This window comes from Calypte anna, chromosome 1, assembly GCF_003957555.1.
Source record: "Calypte anna isolate BGI_N300 chromosome 1, bCalAnn1_v1.p, whole genome shotgun sequence".
Lineage (NCBI taxonomy): Eukaryota > Metazoa > Chordata > Aves > Apodiformes > Trochilidae > Calypte > Calypte anna.
The window spans coordinates 180,055,566-180,073,516 of record NC_044244.1 but is presented as its reverse complement, the minus strand read 5'-3'; the positions used below and the strand labels follow the sequence as shown (position 1 = coordinate 180,073,516).

Genomic DNA, 17,951 nt, shown 5'->3' with positions numbered 1-17,951 from the left:
AACCACTTTCTCCTCCCATGCCTCCCCTACCATAAAAGTATTAAAAGTATTAAATTAAATACAAAGATCGCAGGGCCAAAACCAAATAAAGGATATTTTTACTGCAAAAGCTGAGCAACTGTTTTTATAAACTGCCTATAGGGGAAAGTTACTCATATTCAGCAAAATATCTCAAAAAAATATTCAGGTGATGTATAGGTATGAATGCTGCTAGCACACCAGTTTCAAATTCTTATGGAAGCATTCTTTGCACCTTGCAAAGTGTGGCCTCTAGGGCCAATACCCTATCCACTACCAAAAGTACATCACTGTTATCTCATGACTACCCCAACATAAGCTGATCATCATCAGTAACACATTACCTGCCTATTCAAAGTTTACAGACAGAGGAGACACGCTACAGCTTGGTGTGGTGACCAAAAGCTTGTGTGATTTTCCCAGTTACAGAAGACAGGCTAATAAAGGATATTGACTCTCACAACTTTGTTTTGCCAAACACATTCACAGAGAGATGAAATGCACTAGAAGCATCCTTCAAGCATGCAGTGATGGGAAACTTGGCATCTCCAGGTCTGAAGCAGCAAAGTAACAGATGAGACAGGACCTCCAGGATGACAAGCAACACTTCATGCATGAAGTCTAACACACTTCAAAGAACTCCAAGCAACTTTTAAATCACTCATGGTAGTCTAGTCAGATCAACTGGATGTTTCTGATGGCCAGAAGCAGACACACAACATGAATTATAGAGTTGATATGCAATTACACATACTCTACTGAACCACACAAAAGAGACTGATTCCATCAGGCTAGCACCACATCCAGAATTTAATCTCTACACAGCCTGGCCCAGAGTCATTGTGTCCACTTCCTATTACCTGCCACCTTCTAACTCTGAATTTGAAGCTGAATTGAGCTCAGCCCCATTGGTACAATGATGGAGAGAGCAGAAGAAAGCACTGCTTCCTGATGGCAAGTGGCAGCCCTGAGCAGAACCTCGGGTGGAGTTTGCTGGTCCTGGAATCAAAGGAGTGAGAGTGACCTAAACCTGCAGGCTACTCAAGGAGAGAGGACCCTCTGCACAGTGTCTGCCCTGAGGGAGACATCTTGCAGCCTCCTCCCCCCGCCCCCCAAAGACCTAATTAGCAAGGAGATGAAGACAGAAAGATGCCCCATTACTCTCACAACTCCAGTCTCACAAATCCTTTCCACAGTGGATTCAGCCATGTGATGACTCTCAGGAAAATAATTCCCTGCCTGCTGTCAGGATGAGTGCTCTGCAATGCTGGTAGTGGGAACTCCTTCCACTGCCACAGAGCCAGGAGCACGCACAGCAAAGGAAACATTATACACTGCTTTAAGTTTTATACCAAGGAGTCTGACTGTAACAGTTTCTGACAAGTTACTCTGCTGTCATTTCAAGAAGCAGTACTGTCAAGGGACCTTAAAATGAGGAACCCATGATAAACATTCAGTAAAGAGATGACCCATTAACAGAGAAAAGTGCATTATTTTTACAGAGGTGCCCACAGGAGGAATCCAGATTTTACTGCTACGTAAAGTCTGCTCTGTTAACACGTGAACCATTTCTAGTGCATCTAAATATTTAGATTTGTCTTTGTATTTTTCACTTTTGAGGCTGAAGAGAACATAAATCTTTAATTTTAAGATTAACAATACAAAACCATTTGACAACATGACACTGCCAGTTTTCCAAATTTAACAGCAGCTGGGAAAAAAGTATGTCAGCAATTTCCTACAATGTTTTTCTAGGAGACTGTGTAAGGACATTCCATACAACACGCATATTCAGAATAGAAGAAAACAGAGTTTTAGGAAAAGTAATTTTATAGACCTTACACTCTTTTTTGTCCATGATGGTTGTTCAGCTAGGCTGAAAATTTTATGTTTTAGCTCTTGTTTTTTTTTAAAAAAAAACGGCTAAACAAACAAAAAACAAAAACCAACCAAACAAAAACCACAAATAAAACAAAAAGAAAACAAACAAACAAAAAAAAAAACAAAACAGGAAGAGAAGAGTTGCTTAATTTTTGCCATTTTTATTTTCCATGTTGAGTCTTTCTCATGGGTCACAGCCTAAATGCTGTTATTAATGACTTTTTGGTCTTTAGTACTCTTTTCAAGAAAGTTGCTGGAGATAGCTAAAGAAAGACAAAGACAGATTTCTTTACAGAAGTGTTTACTACAATCTTATGTGAAAAAATGAACAATTCTTTTTTCACAGAAGGAAAAGTAGTGCAGCAGTAATACACATGTGCAATAACCACTGAGATATAAAAACAAACTCCATCTCTGCTATAAATCAGAAATTTATATGCTTTGAACAGCAAAGTAATGTACACATTTTAACTGCAAAGCACAAAATAGAGCTTTCTTAGCTATTATATAGTAAGCTAGACATTTTTTAAGATTTTGAGAAGAATCTTCCATATAGGAAGGTTGGATATATCAAATTGAAATGAAAAGAGTTTGCAAAGCTTAAAAAAATTGTCACTGAAGTAAAGAAAAAATAGCAGCATGCACTGCCAGATAATCTGCTGGAGGGTAAGAAGAAAATCTCGGACAAAGTAAGTCACAGCATAGGAAAAGCATCTGCACATTGTAATGGTCACCCAACTAAGCTCAAACAAATGGAATCTGCATGTTGTATACGTAGCTCTATTTCCATCACTCAGTTGGTTCTGGCATGCTTATGAACACCCCTGGCTTAACCACAGGATTTCTGTAGAAACAGAGTATGAAAGACTACACTTCTCTGACTGCAAACTTACTAAAACACATCCACATTTGTAAATAGCTCCTGAAAATGCACCATTTAAATAAAAGTCTTTCTCTAAATTATGTTAATGACAATCCAGATATTGTTCTTGTCTGAAGTACTGAAAAACTGTTTTCTTTTATCTGTGTACGATAGCTCAAGAAGTTGGGTTTTTTTGACCTTTTTTGTTTGTTTTTAAAGAAAAACCTCACCAGGTTGTTCTACTATGAACACAACTCATTGCAAAAAGTAGAAAAACTACTCTTAAATGGAGATTGCTCTCATAAAGAACACTTATGCATTAAGAACCAGAAGTTTATCTAATGTGAACAACTAAATCAAGTACAAGTTCTTCTCATTTGTTTCCTACTGAAAAGTACAGATTTTATATTATTGATTATATCAGATAAAAGCATCTAAATCTCTCTGGGAAAGCCTGGCTTTAAATTGATTAATCTTTTGTATTGTTTTTTAAATTTTTTGGAGATACAATGCTTCACCCTGCTGTTTCACATCTGTAGCAGATGCCTGTCAATTTTTACTTATTCATAGTATCAAAGAATGGTTGGGGATGGAAGGGACCTCAAAGATCATACCCTTCCCAACTCTCTACCACGGGCAGGGGCATCTCCTGCTAGATCAGGTTGTTCAAAGCCCGACCCAGCATGATCTTAAACACTTCCAGGGATGGGGCCTTCACAGGCCTCTCTGGGCAACACGTTCCAGGGTTTCACCACCCTCAGAATAAAGAATTTCTTCCTAATATCCCATATAAATCTACCCTCTTTCAGCTTGAAACTGTTACTCCTTGTCCTTTTTAAAAGCCCCTGCCCAGCTTTCTTGCAGCTCAGCTTCAGGGACTGGAAAGGTCTCCCCAGAACCTTCTCATTTCCAGGCTGAACAACCCCAACTCCCTCAGCCTGTTTTCATAGCAGAGCTGCTCCAGCCCCCTAACCATCTTCGCAGCCATGCTATGGACACACTCCAAGAGTTCTGTGTCCTTCTTATATTGGGGCTCCAGAACTGGACACAGTGCTCCAGGTGGGGTCTCACAAGAGCAGAGGAGGAGAATCACTTCCCTTGACCTGCTGGCCATGCTTCTTTTGATGAAGCCCAGGATCTGGTTGGCTTTCTGGGCTGCGAGCACACGTTGAGCTCCTCATCAACCAACACCCCCAAGTCCTCCTCAAAGCTGTATTCCCAAATACAACAGTGACACTACTTATACTTAAGATGATTAAACTTACTTTTCAGTACAGAAGAGTGCCAGATGGTTTATCAGTCAGCTTTACTGCATTCCAAAGAAACTTACTCTAATGCCTTCTCCACATGTAAATGGGAAAGGGAAAATATTTGTTTGTAACAAGTTCAGACTACTGAGACCACTGACACTTTGCATTTAAACAATTTAAGTTTAGAAAGTAAAGGTAAAAAGCAGTATCTTAGTCACCATCCCAAGTATCATTTTGATTTTTCATTTCCCTAAAAAACACCAATTTACCAGAAGTCCATAATTGCTTCAAAATTAAGCCTAAGGAGAAATGGTACAGAAGCTGTACTGCAGCCCCAAACCATTTTTTCCTGTCAATTATGGCATTAAGCTCTGCTGGCTTCTAATTTTCAAAGCTTTAGGAAAGGAGAAGTAGACTGTCAAATAATGTGCTCAGGACATAAGCATTAAGATTTCTGTAGTGAAAAATAAAGTTCATTATGGCAACTTTGTGAGAGCATACAATACTATTACCAAGTTTATCTCACCACAGTGAGCAACAAGACAGCACAGGATGTTCCACTTTTCTCCTTGGCAATATTTCATATCAGCATGTACATGCAGTCAAGTTCAAAGCCCATCCTGACCTGGCAGCACGAAGCCATCTGCCTCGTACAGGGCCACCAGAAGGAGCCCCTGATGGAATTTCAGGTAGAATCTACCCATTAAATTCTGGGCATATCTGACAATTTAAACTAGAAACTTTCAATCTAAGTATCATCAATTCCTTATTAGCACAGCATTATATTTATTTTTTATTACTGCATTCACACTACATTGTAACTATATTTTATACATATACGTACTATTATATGTATGCATATTTATATCTATATATCCTCTAATTTAAAGTACATATATACATGATAAATATGTATATAGCTTTATACGCACTTCCAGGTATTGTATTTTAAGACTGAATTGTAATTTTTGATGAGTTATTAATGGCAGTAAATCCAATAATAGGCATTGTAAAAAATGCCTACATTTAAAGAAGAAATACTAGGGATAAAAATTAATTTCATGTAAATTTTTCATCTATACTGGAATAAGTCTCTGCAGTTTTTGGAGGCAGACAAAGGAGTTTCTCTGCTGTTTTGGCAAAGGGAAAGCAGCAGTGCAGATAAGATAATATTTATTAGCTACATGTGCTGTAACTGCTTTTTATAGACTCTATTGGTACAAGAGAGTCACTCTTGTAATCTGCTCTACCCTGAAAGGGACACAAACCTTGAGAACAACTTCAACTCCTGTTTGGTGTTTAAAGCCAACAAGACTCCCTTTTCCTGTCTTTCAGTCCATAGCACAATAAAAACCTTCAGCAGCAGTCAGGAGTCCCAGCATTCTGAACAATAAGAAGACATGGATGCTGAATGAAAGCTTCACACAGTTTTATCTGTCTTTACCTTTGATGATTATCTTAGTCTCTTTTTGGAATCTTATTCAAACAAAATTAAGCCTAGTTATGCAACCTTTTAATAGGAATCACAGTGAAAACTGACTTAAAAGTACCTAATAAAGGAAATCAGGAAATGGAATAAACAGCCCTAATGCTATTTTTACAGCTATAACCAGCAAAGTTTATCTAAGTTTCTCCACAGAACAAATTAAACTAGATTCTGAGTTATTTCTCCTTTTTCTGAGTACCTTATGTTTCTAAAATGCTGGCCCACTTGTTAGAAACAGACCCCCTTAGCTAGTCATAGCCTTTACAAAATGGTCTGCTAGGAAGTCTAACACATACCTACTGCACTAATCCAGGAAACACAGGTGTAAAACAGTACAAAACTGCATCAAAGGGACAACAGATGCTACTGCTTCTACATAATATGATTTCTTAGGGGGGAAAAAATGTTCAAAGTTTTTTTACAGAAAAACCCAAACACAACACAGCTTTACTCTAAGAAAGCATACAAGAAAGAAACGTTATATTTTGAAACCATCAAAGTATTTACTGGAGAAAAAGTGCTGTATCCCCAGTAAATAAATAAATACTAGTTCCTTTTGCGGGATCTTTGTTAGAAATCAGAATATAATTTTGTGCAATTCTTTCTATTCAGAAGAACATTTTCCAGGCAAGCTATTTTCTTATCTGTTTATGTTTGTCCGCTAACATAAACAGCCAAAGACTCTCAAACACTAACCCTTTATAGCACTGCAATTACAACAGTTGCTGAAAACACAACAAAACCATGCACAACAAAACTCACCCCACCTGTCCACATGTAACCAAGTGCCTAGAAAGAATGTTAGTTAGTATTTAATCACTGAAGTAATATAGCAAGAGTGAATTCAAATAAAAAGTGAGGGATGAGATGAAAGATAAGTTAAATTTTAACCTCCAAGACCCCTAAGATTACATTTGACATCATGTTGTTTCATTATCAATGAAGACACCTACACAAAGAATCCCTGTGCACACAGAGAAGGAAATACATGTAAATATTTTTAAAGCCAAAAGCTTCAAGATATGAATACCTCACATTCAAAAAGCTGAAATAGTTACCATACAAAATTGAGAAACAAATGCATATCCATAAGTAATACTTAGGTCTATAATTAATTATAACATCATACTCCTACAGATTCCATAATCTCTGTACAACATTCTATTTTAGGCACACAACATGACAATGTCTGTATGTCACTAATGCCAAGAATGATGTTTGTGATATATTTAATATCTCGGTTATTGATTTAGACTGCTTGGTGGATACCTGATACATATGGTATTTCCATAACACAGTGAAATACAGAATTAAACAAGAGGTAACTAAGGTTACTCTGGTTGGTTGCACAAAAGGAATGGTTTCAGAAAGAATGAAGTATATTTTTAAAGAAGAAAAAAGGTTAAGGTAGGTTGAGATAGCAACCTAATTCCAAAGAGCTCTTCTTGAAGTGCAAATTCATGTTTACTGATACTTCAAGTCAGGAGGAATATTGCTTTAAAATGCATTTTTCTAACACATGTTTTCCTAATATTTCTGAAGTAGTAATTGAAATACATTCTGTCTAGACGAATTAGGAGGTAACGATGTTATTGAAGCATTTAAATGCACAGGAGCAAATCAACTATATTGCAGTAGTTCAGTTTACTTCCAGATCCATGCTAAATAAGATATATAATAGGAATTTATTCACACGATACACCAGACTTGGAAGGCATATGCATGAATTGTGTTAAACTGTCTCTTACAGAAGCGGTAACCCACTGGTATCTCAGTAATGCAATAACAAATTCATCACCTATTCTCTGTTGAAAAATAGCAAGTGCTTAATGTGTTTACCTACAAAGATGTCTGCCTTGTCATGGTCTAAGACAACATTTTTTGGTAATACTTACCAAGACAGTAAACGGAGCAGTAAAGGTACAGTGAAACCCTGAAGTTGTCAGAGGGATGCTACCACCCTGCAGCTCATTGCACCTCACCAACCAGCCTGGCCTGCACCTGGAATTAAAGTGGCCCCTTTTAAGGCCTCCAGTGTTGCAGATTCTGCTGTGGGAAGAAGACTTAAAGGCACCATCTTGCAGCTGGTTCAAGGACCCAACTTGAAGATGCAGTCAGGAATCCTTTAATACCTTTCCAACCACACTACAACTCTTAATGCTCTGCTGGGGACCACTGCCTGACTCCACGTGCTGCATCCCAATCCACTCTGTGCAGAGGAACAGATGCTGACATGCCAAGAGAACAATGGTCAGCAGCAAAATTAGATGCAAAAAACCAGAAGGACAACATTTTAAGGAAGGGACGAGGTAAAGCAGGAAACAGACTTTTCTAAAAAATAATAATAAATATAATCCTTACATAAATATGCTCCAACCCTAGGAACAATGGTAATTTCAATGGTTTTTAGAAGGCCTTGTTTTGCTACACAGATTTTAAGCTTTAATGATCTGACTGTGTGGTCAGGTTTGCACTGCCTGAATTCAAATATAAGGCTTCTCTAAGGCTTCCAAGCTGTCACTGAGTAGCATGTTTGATGTGGATTAAAACCAGTTGTATTAAATTTCAAAAGCCTGTTAAAGGATTATGCTGCAGACTTTTATATCATACATCCTTTACTTTGTGAGCATCCTAGCAATCTATTATATATGCTGATACATTTGCATTCTCACTTGATTTCTAATAGAATAAAGACATTAACACACTAAAATATTAGGAAAAAACTATTACAGGATTTTTTATCAAATAAAAGTGGTCAACTTTTTTATTCTCATGATAAACTAAGCACAAGAATTTTCCTCTGTATTTTTCAGATTGGACTGCACATATTACTTCTGATTTTATTTTAGAATCACATAGCCCCCCTCCAGGCGATTCCATATATCACTACAAATCCTTATGTAATTTTATCCTGGGTTCTGCATTTACCAAGACAACTCATCTTAATAGCAATGCTCTTCCTTTAGCAGAAACCAGGGTTTTAAGAAAGATTGCAAAGAAACCCCCATAAAAAAATCCCATTCTAACAAGAATCACCAGTGTCTCAAAATTTAAAGCCTGTTACTTACAGATTAAACAATGGTCCATACAAAGAAATATGCTATTTTTTTTTCTATTTTATTCACCAAATTCAAATGCCCCAAATATATTTTTTTATCTGCCAGTACCAAAAATCCTTCACATATAGTTAATACACACAGCTTGCCTTCCTAATAACATCATCTATTACCAAAAAAAAAAAAAAAAAAGAGAAATACCAGAGAGAATCAGAGTAAGAAGTATGAGAAAAAAGTAGTGTAAGCATAAATTAGGTCACAAAGTGGTTCTGGATACAAAGGATTTAGAAAAAAACCTTCAAAATCCCAGAGCTATGCACTTTCTTCCACTGTTCTAAAAAATTCCTTTGAATTACTTTAAAAAAATGCTGCTTTTGAAAAGCATGCAGCAGACTGCACTTGATTTGGAAGCATTTAACAAGGGCCACTGACAACACCATGAATGTATGTTACATACATTTATGCCAGAAGTTAATAACCAAATGGAAATATGCTAAACATGTAACATGCTTATAGTAGATACTATTTTGCCAGTCATTTATTGATATTGGTTGGAAATACTATCTGAGTGAAAACCGTGCAGAATATACCAGAACCTGTCTAAAACAACTCTAACTCACCATTCATCTCTTTGGAGATACAGTGCAAAGCTCAAAGTGTCTCCAAGAAACACAGATGGGACTTCAGAACTTTTTAAACCATTTTTATCAATTTCCAAGTCTGGGAGTACAGAGACATCTATTAAACTCCTGATAAACCTAAGACTTATATTTCATTCAGTCACTCTCCCAAGATTATCCTGTGAACTGAGGCACTTCCCGAGTTCTCCATAGCCCTGGGATTTGTAAAGAGGTTTTCCAGATATTATTTTGCCTTTTCTATAGTGGCAGAACAAAGGGAGTCTTCCCCGAACAAGCTGGTGTTTGGGGAATCCTTTGCAACATTCTGTTTTCCTTAAAATAAGTTTTTTGTGGTGGCTAAATATCTAGCCCCAGAAAACTAATGTAAGCTCTAGTTTAAATCGATAGAAGTTAGTTACTCCCAGATACCTGGAACAGTTTTCATTATCACTGCAAGACACAAAGTCACCACTACTATCTGTGGCTATCTTTGATTCTCTTATGAATTGTTAACATTGAAAAACACTGAAAGACCCAAGGCAGTTTAAAGTGAAACAAAACATTTAATAGTCAATAAGGCTGCTGTTTCAATAACCACTAATTTTAAACAAAAATAATAAAAAATTTAAAAATTCAGAAATATCAGACACTAGAAAAATAAAAAGGGGCACAAATGGTTATTACAAACCACTATTACAAGCATTATCAGTATTTTCAGTATGATCAAATACAGTGTATATATTTAAGACCTCCAACAGAGGAATCCAGTATCTCATCTGGAAGAACTGTAGCACATTGTTGATGCATCGTAAGCAGTAGTAGGAAAGGCAAGATAAAGAGAGCCAATTAGACTACAATTATGTAAAAGAAAGTATTAACAAGAACAGACAAAAACAATGTAAGCTGTGTTTTCCTCTTTACATCAGGTGACCAGTATTAAATATTTAAGTACCAACTAATGCTCCTACAACCCTAGGAAAAGAATGTTGGAACTAAGTCACATTTATCAGCAAGCAGGCAAGATTTTGCATATATATAAATGCATGTATGTGCTAGTAAAATCTCCACTCATTCTCGTTAGGAAAACAGTGACTTAGAATCAGCACAAAATGTAACACTTCGCAGGGATGGCAGCTTTTCAAGGGTGAATCAAATTGTATTCTTCTTTCTGAAGACAGAATGTCCATAAAAACCTCAGCAGGGGCAGGAGATGCTGCCTCTGGCAGCTTGCTGAGTCTTGGAGTTTTCTTATAATTTGCAGTTTATCTGTGTACAAGACCAACACAACAATCCCTTGGCAAGTTCCAAATTTAGCTGCAATGGAGAGGCAGGAATCATCACCTCCCACAACGTGCTACAGCCTCTAGACATGTGCCATTCCAAATGCACACACTTTGGCAATGATGGACTTGATTCTTGATCCTGATAAAGGTAACCTCAGGGACTCCAAAGCTGCCTCATACAGACAGCACACATCAACCAAAGAACTCCAAGGGGTTTAGGCCACATAATGTCACATCTGTACTGCAAACTACAAGAGAGTTACAGATAATAAAGCCACAGTAGACAATATTACAGGTTGATGAAGGTTACAGATCATGTACCATTTTGTCATTTGAATTACACTACTAAAGAAGAGCAGCAATATAACATCACTGCAGTGAGAGGTGCAGCATGAACATTTTTGACCTGCGTTGGTTAGGATAACAGGATAAATGTTTTTAGTCAACTTCTACACAAATCCCCATTCTAAGTTACAGTTACTGAACTCAAGCTCTTATGTCTTCACTTGCTCCTTTCCCCTGCCTTACTGAAAGCTGGCTCGTTAATTTAATTTAATTTAAAAAAAAAAAAAAATTGATCTAGTTTTTCCCAGCACATGCTAAGTCTGGTCTAGGATATTGTCAGAGTAGCTTTGCTGATAAATAACAAGTTCAAATAAAACTAAACCCTGCTGTCTATAAAGAAATCTCTACCTATAAAAAAACATTTATTAAAAAACAACCAAAAAATTGTTTCGTTATACAAATATTTCTACAGGAGAGACTTACAATTAGTACTATGGATTTATTCCAAGATATATTAATTGTGTTTCCTAACAGTAGGTCAGCAAATTAAGACAGAGAATAAAAATAGCTTCAGAAATCACTTCCTGAAGATCTAAAGAGACAATACGAAAGATTGCAACTGAGATAATCTCACATTAAATATAGAAAGTGGTGTTATTATTAATATTCTACCCACTTAATGGAAACTGTCAGAACAAATAGCAGTGAAGCTGATGATTAAAAAATGGGCCAAAAAAATGTTTTGAAAAAAAATGATCCACATTCAAACTGAAAACTTATTAGCAGAAAAAACAACTATTATATTGGAACACAGTAACTCAACATAAACCACTACAAAATAAAACAGAGGCTATTCCAGCAAAAGGAAAACAGATTAACTGACCCTGCTGGACATTTGATTCTGCAAAGACTTGCAGGCAGGCCTGACTTCATTCACTCTGAGCAGAAGTCAGAAGTGACAACAACCAGTACAAGCAGGATTAGACCAATTGCAGCAATTGTGAGGACTGCAATTAAACAAAGACTTAAGAAAATAGGTGCCAAAGGTATGAGTCTTTGATTCAAAAATAATTAATCGATAGCTTTGGAAGAGAAAAAGAAGAAATACTGAATTTACAGAACCTTAGCTTCATGTGTTGTTCGCTGGTCTGAACAGTAAATTGTATTTCTGAAGCTGTCTAGAACAAGCTATAGCTGAAAAATTTCTGATTAGTTTGATAGAGACTGCTTTTATTAAGACTCAAGTAAAATCTAAATACAGCTATCAACTTCAGCTACATTAAATAAAAGAGCAGGTATTTGCAATTAAGAGTTTGATTCTACAACAAAGCTATTAATGGGTGTTATATCTCACTTAGGACAAGAATGAGAACTCAGTAACTCAAATTATGCTGAAATTGAACACTTCTTACATATACTTACATGAGTCCTATACTATGATAGCATCCCCAACAGTCTTTTGATGGAAAACCAGAAAAGTGTAATTTACATAAACTACTTCATATTTGCATAGCTCATCAATTTACTTTCTCCAAAAATGAACCAGTTCAATAAACTGTACACTTTTAGTCCATCCAGAGAACTAAAAAGATTCCTTGTAGAACTGTCCTGCATTACATGGAAGCTAGTCCATGAACACATCAATTCTATAAATCAACACATTTTAGAAGTGATTATTCCCCACATTTAATGCTTTTTTATATAAACCTACATACACATTTACATACACAAGAGTCTCATATGAAATCGGCATTAAAGACAGGACTTTTTAAACACAATGCAACAACACATAAGCAAATGTAAAATCATATTCTGCTGGCCCTTTACAGAAAAGATATATTTCCAATAGGATTTCTAGTGGAATAATGGATGCTTTCCTAACTGGGAGCTATGCGCATAAAACCATAGTTTTAGCATACGCTGTTCAAGGAATCAGAAGAGTAAATCTATTTAGAAACATGCTTGTACAGAAAAAATTGGAGTTTCCTAAAAAGCAGCAGCTTAGAAACTCTCCACAATTAATTCTGAAATTAAAAAAAACAACCCACAAGCAAAATCATTCCTTGTTCTTGACTGAAGAATAAGTCAGGTGACTATTTACCTGCCTGCAGCTCAGTCTGTTCAATATCTGTTAAGAAACAGGATATTGAATCATACAAACTGTTGAATACTTCCAAAATTTCCCCAACAGAAGCAGATGAATAGTACTACAAGTATAGGCTAACCTCCTCCATCCCACCCAAACTCCCTGGCCTAAAAATCATTAAAGTCTTCCAGTTTTGAGATACCCAACCAACTTCAACTGACAGTAACTTCTCCAAAGGGAGAACATGAAAAAGCTCACTACCTCTATCAAAATACTCAAGTAGGAAAGCATAACTGTGTTATGGGACTTGAATATTTACTTGTAAATTAAAACTATATCTGTTCTTGAACATAACCTCCTAAGTGTGCATTGATGCTCCAAGGCAAACTACATTTTAACATCCATAGGACACATTTCAAACATACTAAGAGAAAATCATTCTGTTATGTGTGATGTGTTTCAGCCAGATTATGAAATATAAAAGTACTACTTTTGTGAAGCACTCTTTATGTGGTGTCTTTTAAGGGGGGAAAAGGGGACATGACCGTACAACAGCCCCTGACACGTAGACCGGGCATGGTAGAAGTTCTACCATCAAAAGAAGGAGCTCGGCACAGCCCGTGTGCTCGGCAAACCGCACGGGTTCGTTCATCCATCAGGCTGCGCGACCCGGGCTGTCAAGAGAACGGGGAAAGCGGTCGGTGCTAGAAGATCTCCCTCCTCATCCACTGCCCAGCACGGCCAAGTTCCCCCCGATGGGATTAAGCGGGAGCAGTTTAAGCGCCACAGCGGTGGTTTCGGCTGCTGCCAAGGGGACGGGGACGCGCATTCCCTGCTTCCCGACCGGAGAGAGGAAGACTCCGGCAGCCGGGAAGCGCCTCACGGCACTGAGGCAGAGGAGCTCTGACCCCCACAGACCCCGGCCCGCCCGCAGGCCGCTCCTCCGAGTCCAACAGCAGCCCCCGGGACCCGGAGACCCAGCGCCAGACCCCGGCCCTCCCTCGCGGCCCGCCCGGCCCTGCCCGCCGGCGGGAGACGAGGATGCCGGAGCGGGGATGCTGCCGCCTTACCTGAGCCAGGACCGTCGGGAACACGCCCAGCCGCCCGCCGTAACAGGCCGCCAGGGAGCCTCCCCCGACCAGGGCGGCGGCGGCACCGACCCTCCAGCCGGGCGGGCGCCGCGGGTTCCGTGGGGGCCGCATCCCGGCGAGCCGCCCCCTCAGCGGAGCGCGGGCGGCCGCCGCCAGAGCCGCTCTCCACGCCGCCATCTTCCCGGAAGCCGCCCTGGCACCGCCGACATCGAACCGGCCCCGCCGCCGCCGCGCATGCGCAGTGCCGGTCCCGAGGCGGCTGAGAGGCCGGTGCCCGCCGGTGGGTGCGGGAACGGCGGGGACGGAGGGGACCCCTCGGGATCGTGCTGGCCCCGCTCCGCGAGCGGGAGGGAAGCCACCCGCACACCGGAGGGGACGGTCCTGCCAGAGAGGTAACGCAGGCAGAGGTGCGCAGGGTCTCGCAGCGGTGTTCGGCGCCGCAGGGCCGCCTTCCTCCCGGCTTGGAAATGTTCCCGACTCCGGGGCCCGGGCAGGCCGCTCAGGGGTGCGGGGAGGCGGCAGGATCCCCGCTTCGAGCGTTTCGCTGAAAACAGCTCAATTGGAGAGGGCTGGCCGGCAGGCAGAGGCCCTACGCGGTCCCGCGGCCCCTGTCCGGTCCCTGACAGCGGGAGGAGGCCTGGCCGGTGATGGGGCTTGGCCCGCAGGTTCCTGGTAGAGAGGGAAGGCGGTGGCAGGAGTCAGGGTTTTTGTTTGTGACAGGGAAGGGACCACCGAAGGCCCTGCCTGTGCGGTAGGGAGTGAGATGTGGACTGCTTGGAGCTGTCCTCGGCCTCCTCACAGAGCTCAGGTTCTAGCTGGTCACTGGTGTGATTCTTCTCCCAGAGGTTTTGGTCACTGCTGAGCACATGAAGATCACCGGATCATGAACTGAGTTGGAAACCTCTTGGGAGGCCCAGTGTACCGAGAGAGGCAGGTGTGGTGAGCTTATGCTGGACAGGGCTGACCAAGCACCATGTGCTGTGCAGTTTGAGTTTTTTAAGTGTTGGGGACAATATTTATGGATGTATTGCTCTGCAGATGTTCCAGAGGAGGAAAAGCAAAAGCATGAACGACTTGATAACACCCTTTTCAAAGGCAGAGTGAAGTTTCAGATGAAATAGAGATGACAGAAGGTACTGGTTGCAGAAAAGGTTGTGGCACAGATACTGTCTGAAAACCACTACAGACTGACTTGACTAGCAGAAATAATTAGTGACAAAGACAGCCGTTCACTGTGAATGCTTCAAAGTGTTCTCTTTTTGTCCACTACCATAGTTTTAACAAAGCTCTCAAGGCCTTGTTTTCAATATGTTAGTTGATTAAGTTCAAACATTGAGCCATACGGGAATTAAAGATGCAGTAGCATAAAGTAAAGCAGGAAAGAAGCTATATGTCCACTGTTGGTTGGTAGTGCCAGTATCCATGTTTTCAGAATAGTTCGCCCAGTGGCTCCGTGAGACTATGGGAAAAGATTAGGGATAGAACTGCTACATGCATTTTCCCATTATTATGGTCTTTAGTTGAAAGTCTTCAGAAAGTACTCGGTCCATTTCAGCAAACGATCTTTCACTTCTTTCTGATAAAACAACCAATATGTGTTGCCAACATGACAAATGCTGAGCTACATAGAAACATTGAATCATACCTCTGAAACATAGAATCATAGAATGCTTTGGGTTAGAAGGGACCTTAAAGATCATCCAGTTCCAACCCCCCCTACCATGGACTTCCTGCTTTGTATACCCTCCACTACACCAGGTTGTTCCAAACCCCATCCAGCATGACCTTGAACACTTCCAGGGAGAGTGCATCCACAGCTTCTCTGGGAAACCTGTTCCAGCATTTCCTCACCCTCACAGTACAGAATTTCTTACTAATGTCTAACTTCAATCTACCATCTTCCTGTTTAAAACCATTACCTTATCCTATCACTACAGACCCTTCTAAAAAGTCCCTCCCTAGCTTTCCTGTAGGCCCCCTACAGGTACTGGAAGGCTGCTATAAGGTCTTCCCGGAGTCTTCTCCAGGCTGAACAACCCCAGCTTTCTCTATCTGTCCTCATGGGAGAGGTGCTCCACCCTTCTGATTGTCTTTGTGTCCTTTCTCTGGATTCATTCCAAGCTCTCCATGTCCATATGATGAGGACCCCAGAACTGGGCACAGTACTCCAGCTGGGGTAGGATGAGCAGAATAGAGAAGGAGAATCACACCACCTGCGGGCCACGCTTTTTCTGATGCAGCCCAGGATATGGTTGGCTTTCTGGGCTGCAAGTGCACATGATGGCTCATGTTGAGCCTCTCATCTTCCAATACTCCCAAGTCTTTTTCCTCAGGGCTGATCTCAATCCATTCTCTGCCCGGACTGTATTTGCGCTTGGGATTGCCTAGACGCGTGTGCAGGACCTTGCAGTTGGCCCCGCTGGACTTCATTCTGTTTGCACAGGCCCACTTCTCAAGCCTGCCAGTGTTCCCCTGAATGGCATCCTTTCTCTTCAGCATGTCAGTGGCATCACACAGCTTGGTATTTTTCACAAACTTGATGCTACTGCCCATGTCACCAACAGAAATGTTTAACAGTGCTGGTCTCAACACTGAGCCCTGAGGAATGCCACTTCTCACCAGTCTCCACTTGGATGTTGAGCCATTGATTGCAGCTCTGAGTGCAACCATCCAGCTGATGCCTTATCCATCAAGTAGTCCATCCATCAGGTTTACGTCTCTCCAATTTAAAGACAAGGATGGTGTGCAGGACAGTGGCGAGTGCTTTGCACAGATATGGTTGATGACATCAGTCGCTCTTCCCTTATCCACCGGCTCTGTTACATCATCACAGGAGGCCACAAAGTCTTCATGGAAATGCCCTTTTTTCTCTGTATCCATTGACATGGTGATCATCCATCCATCCATGGCACTGAAGTAATTTTAGTTCACTCTCCTTCCCTGACCTTAATTTGTAGTCATGACTTCTGTTACAGGGATGGTAATTTCAGTCATCTAACTAATGGCATCTCAGAATTTATCCAGTCTTCCATTAGCAAAATTTTTTCACTGAGTGTTATTCTGTGAAGTGTGTGGGACATCCTCTGGAATCTGCCACCGGAATCCTTAGCAGGATACAAACCCTTCAAAAACACCTTCTCTGGGGAGCACAAATGGCTGCTCATTGCAAAATCACTGAAGGGTGCAGCATGCAAGGTGAATGGTTTCCATCTCCACAGGCTAATGTATATTGCAAAATCTTTTGCCTGTCCCCAGAGACCTAGAAAGTAACTCATAGTAAAATCCTTTCTAATCCCCAGATCCTGTAAAATGTAGCTGCAAAATCCCTCTATCATCAGATACAAAGACACACTACAAAACCCCACTTCTGCTGTAGAGATGTAAAACTTGCAGTAGATTCCTGTCCCCTATTTCTACTTCCCTCTAGACAGACAAACTATTTTCCATCCTTGTCCTTATAGTTTGACACTGAATATTTGCACAACTTTATTAAGACTATTTCCCTTTCTGTGCCAGTCAATAACAAGCACTTTATGAATGCTGGCAGCATCCCAGAAACATTGTGAGGGATGGCTGAGAGAGATGCATTCTGAATGCCAGGTCCCTTGGTACTTGAGCACACGACCACAGCACAGGTAGGCAAGCATTCTGCCAGGCATTTTCAGTTTTTCTTTGAGTAAGAACAAGTAAGTAGGTCATTTCCCTCTCCTCAGATGACATTCCTGTCTGGAACAGATACAAGCTTAATGTGAATGGAGAATTATTCTCATATGAGTGCAAGCACGCAATGCTGATGGGGAAGTTGTGTGTCCTTAGCCACCCCTGCTCTCCTCACAGTAAATTCACTCTGTGTGTGCAGTGTCCAGGAGTGCAAAGCTTCTGCTGTGCTAATGTGGCTCACACCTGTGCTGCAGTAACCAGGCTGGTATGTTTGGGGGTACTAAAATGTGTTCTTAAGTAGCTAGAAAACCCCTGGCTATGAAGACAATTGTCCTGTTTCACCTCATGCAGTAATCACTGCAGGGGCCATTTA

The 17,951-nt window shown here is 40.6% G+C and overlaps 1 protein-coding gene across 1 annotated transcript in view; it reads right to left on the bottom strand.

The window, feature by feature from the left end:
- Positions 1–14,095, bottom strand: part of MICU2 (mitochondrial calcium uptake 2) — a 138,381-nt gene extending 124,286 nt beyond the window's left edge. Inside the window, exon 1 of the mRNA XM_030452337.1 lies at positions 13,898–14,095. Within this exon, the coding sequence (XP_030308197.1) occupies positions 13,898–14,095 (198 nt within the window). The remainder of the gene's footprint in view (positions 1–13,897) is intronic.
- Between the last annotated feature and the right edge of the window lie 3,856 nt (positions 14,096–17,951).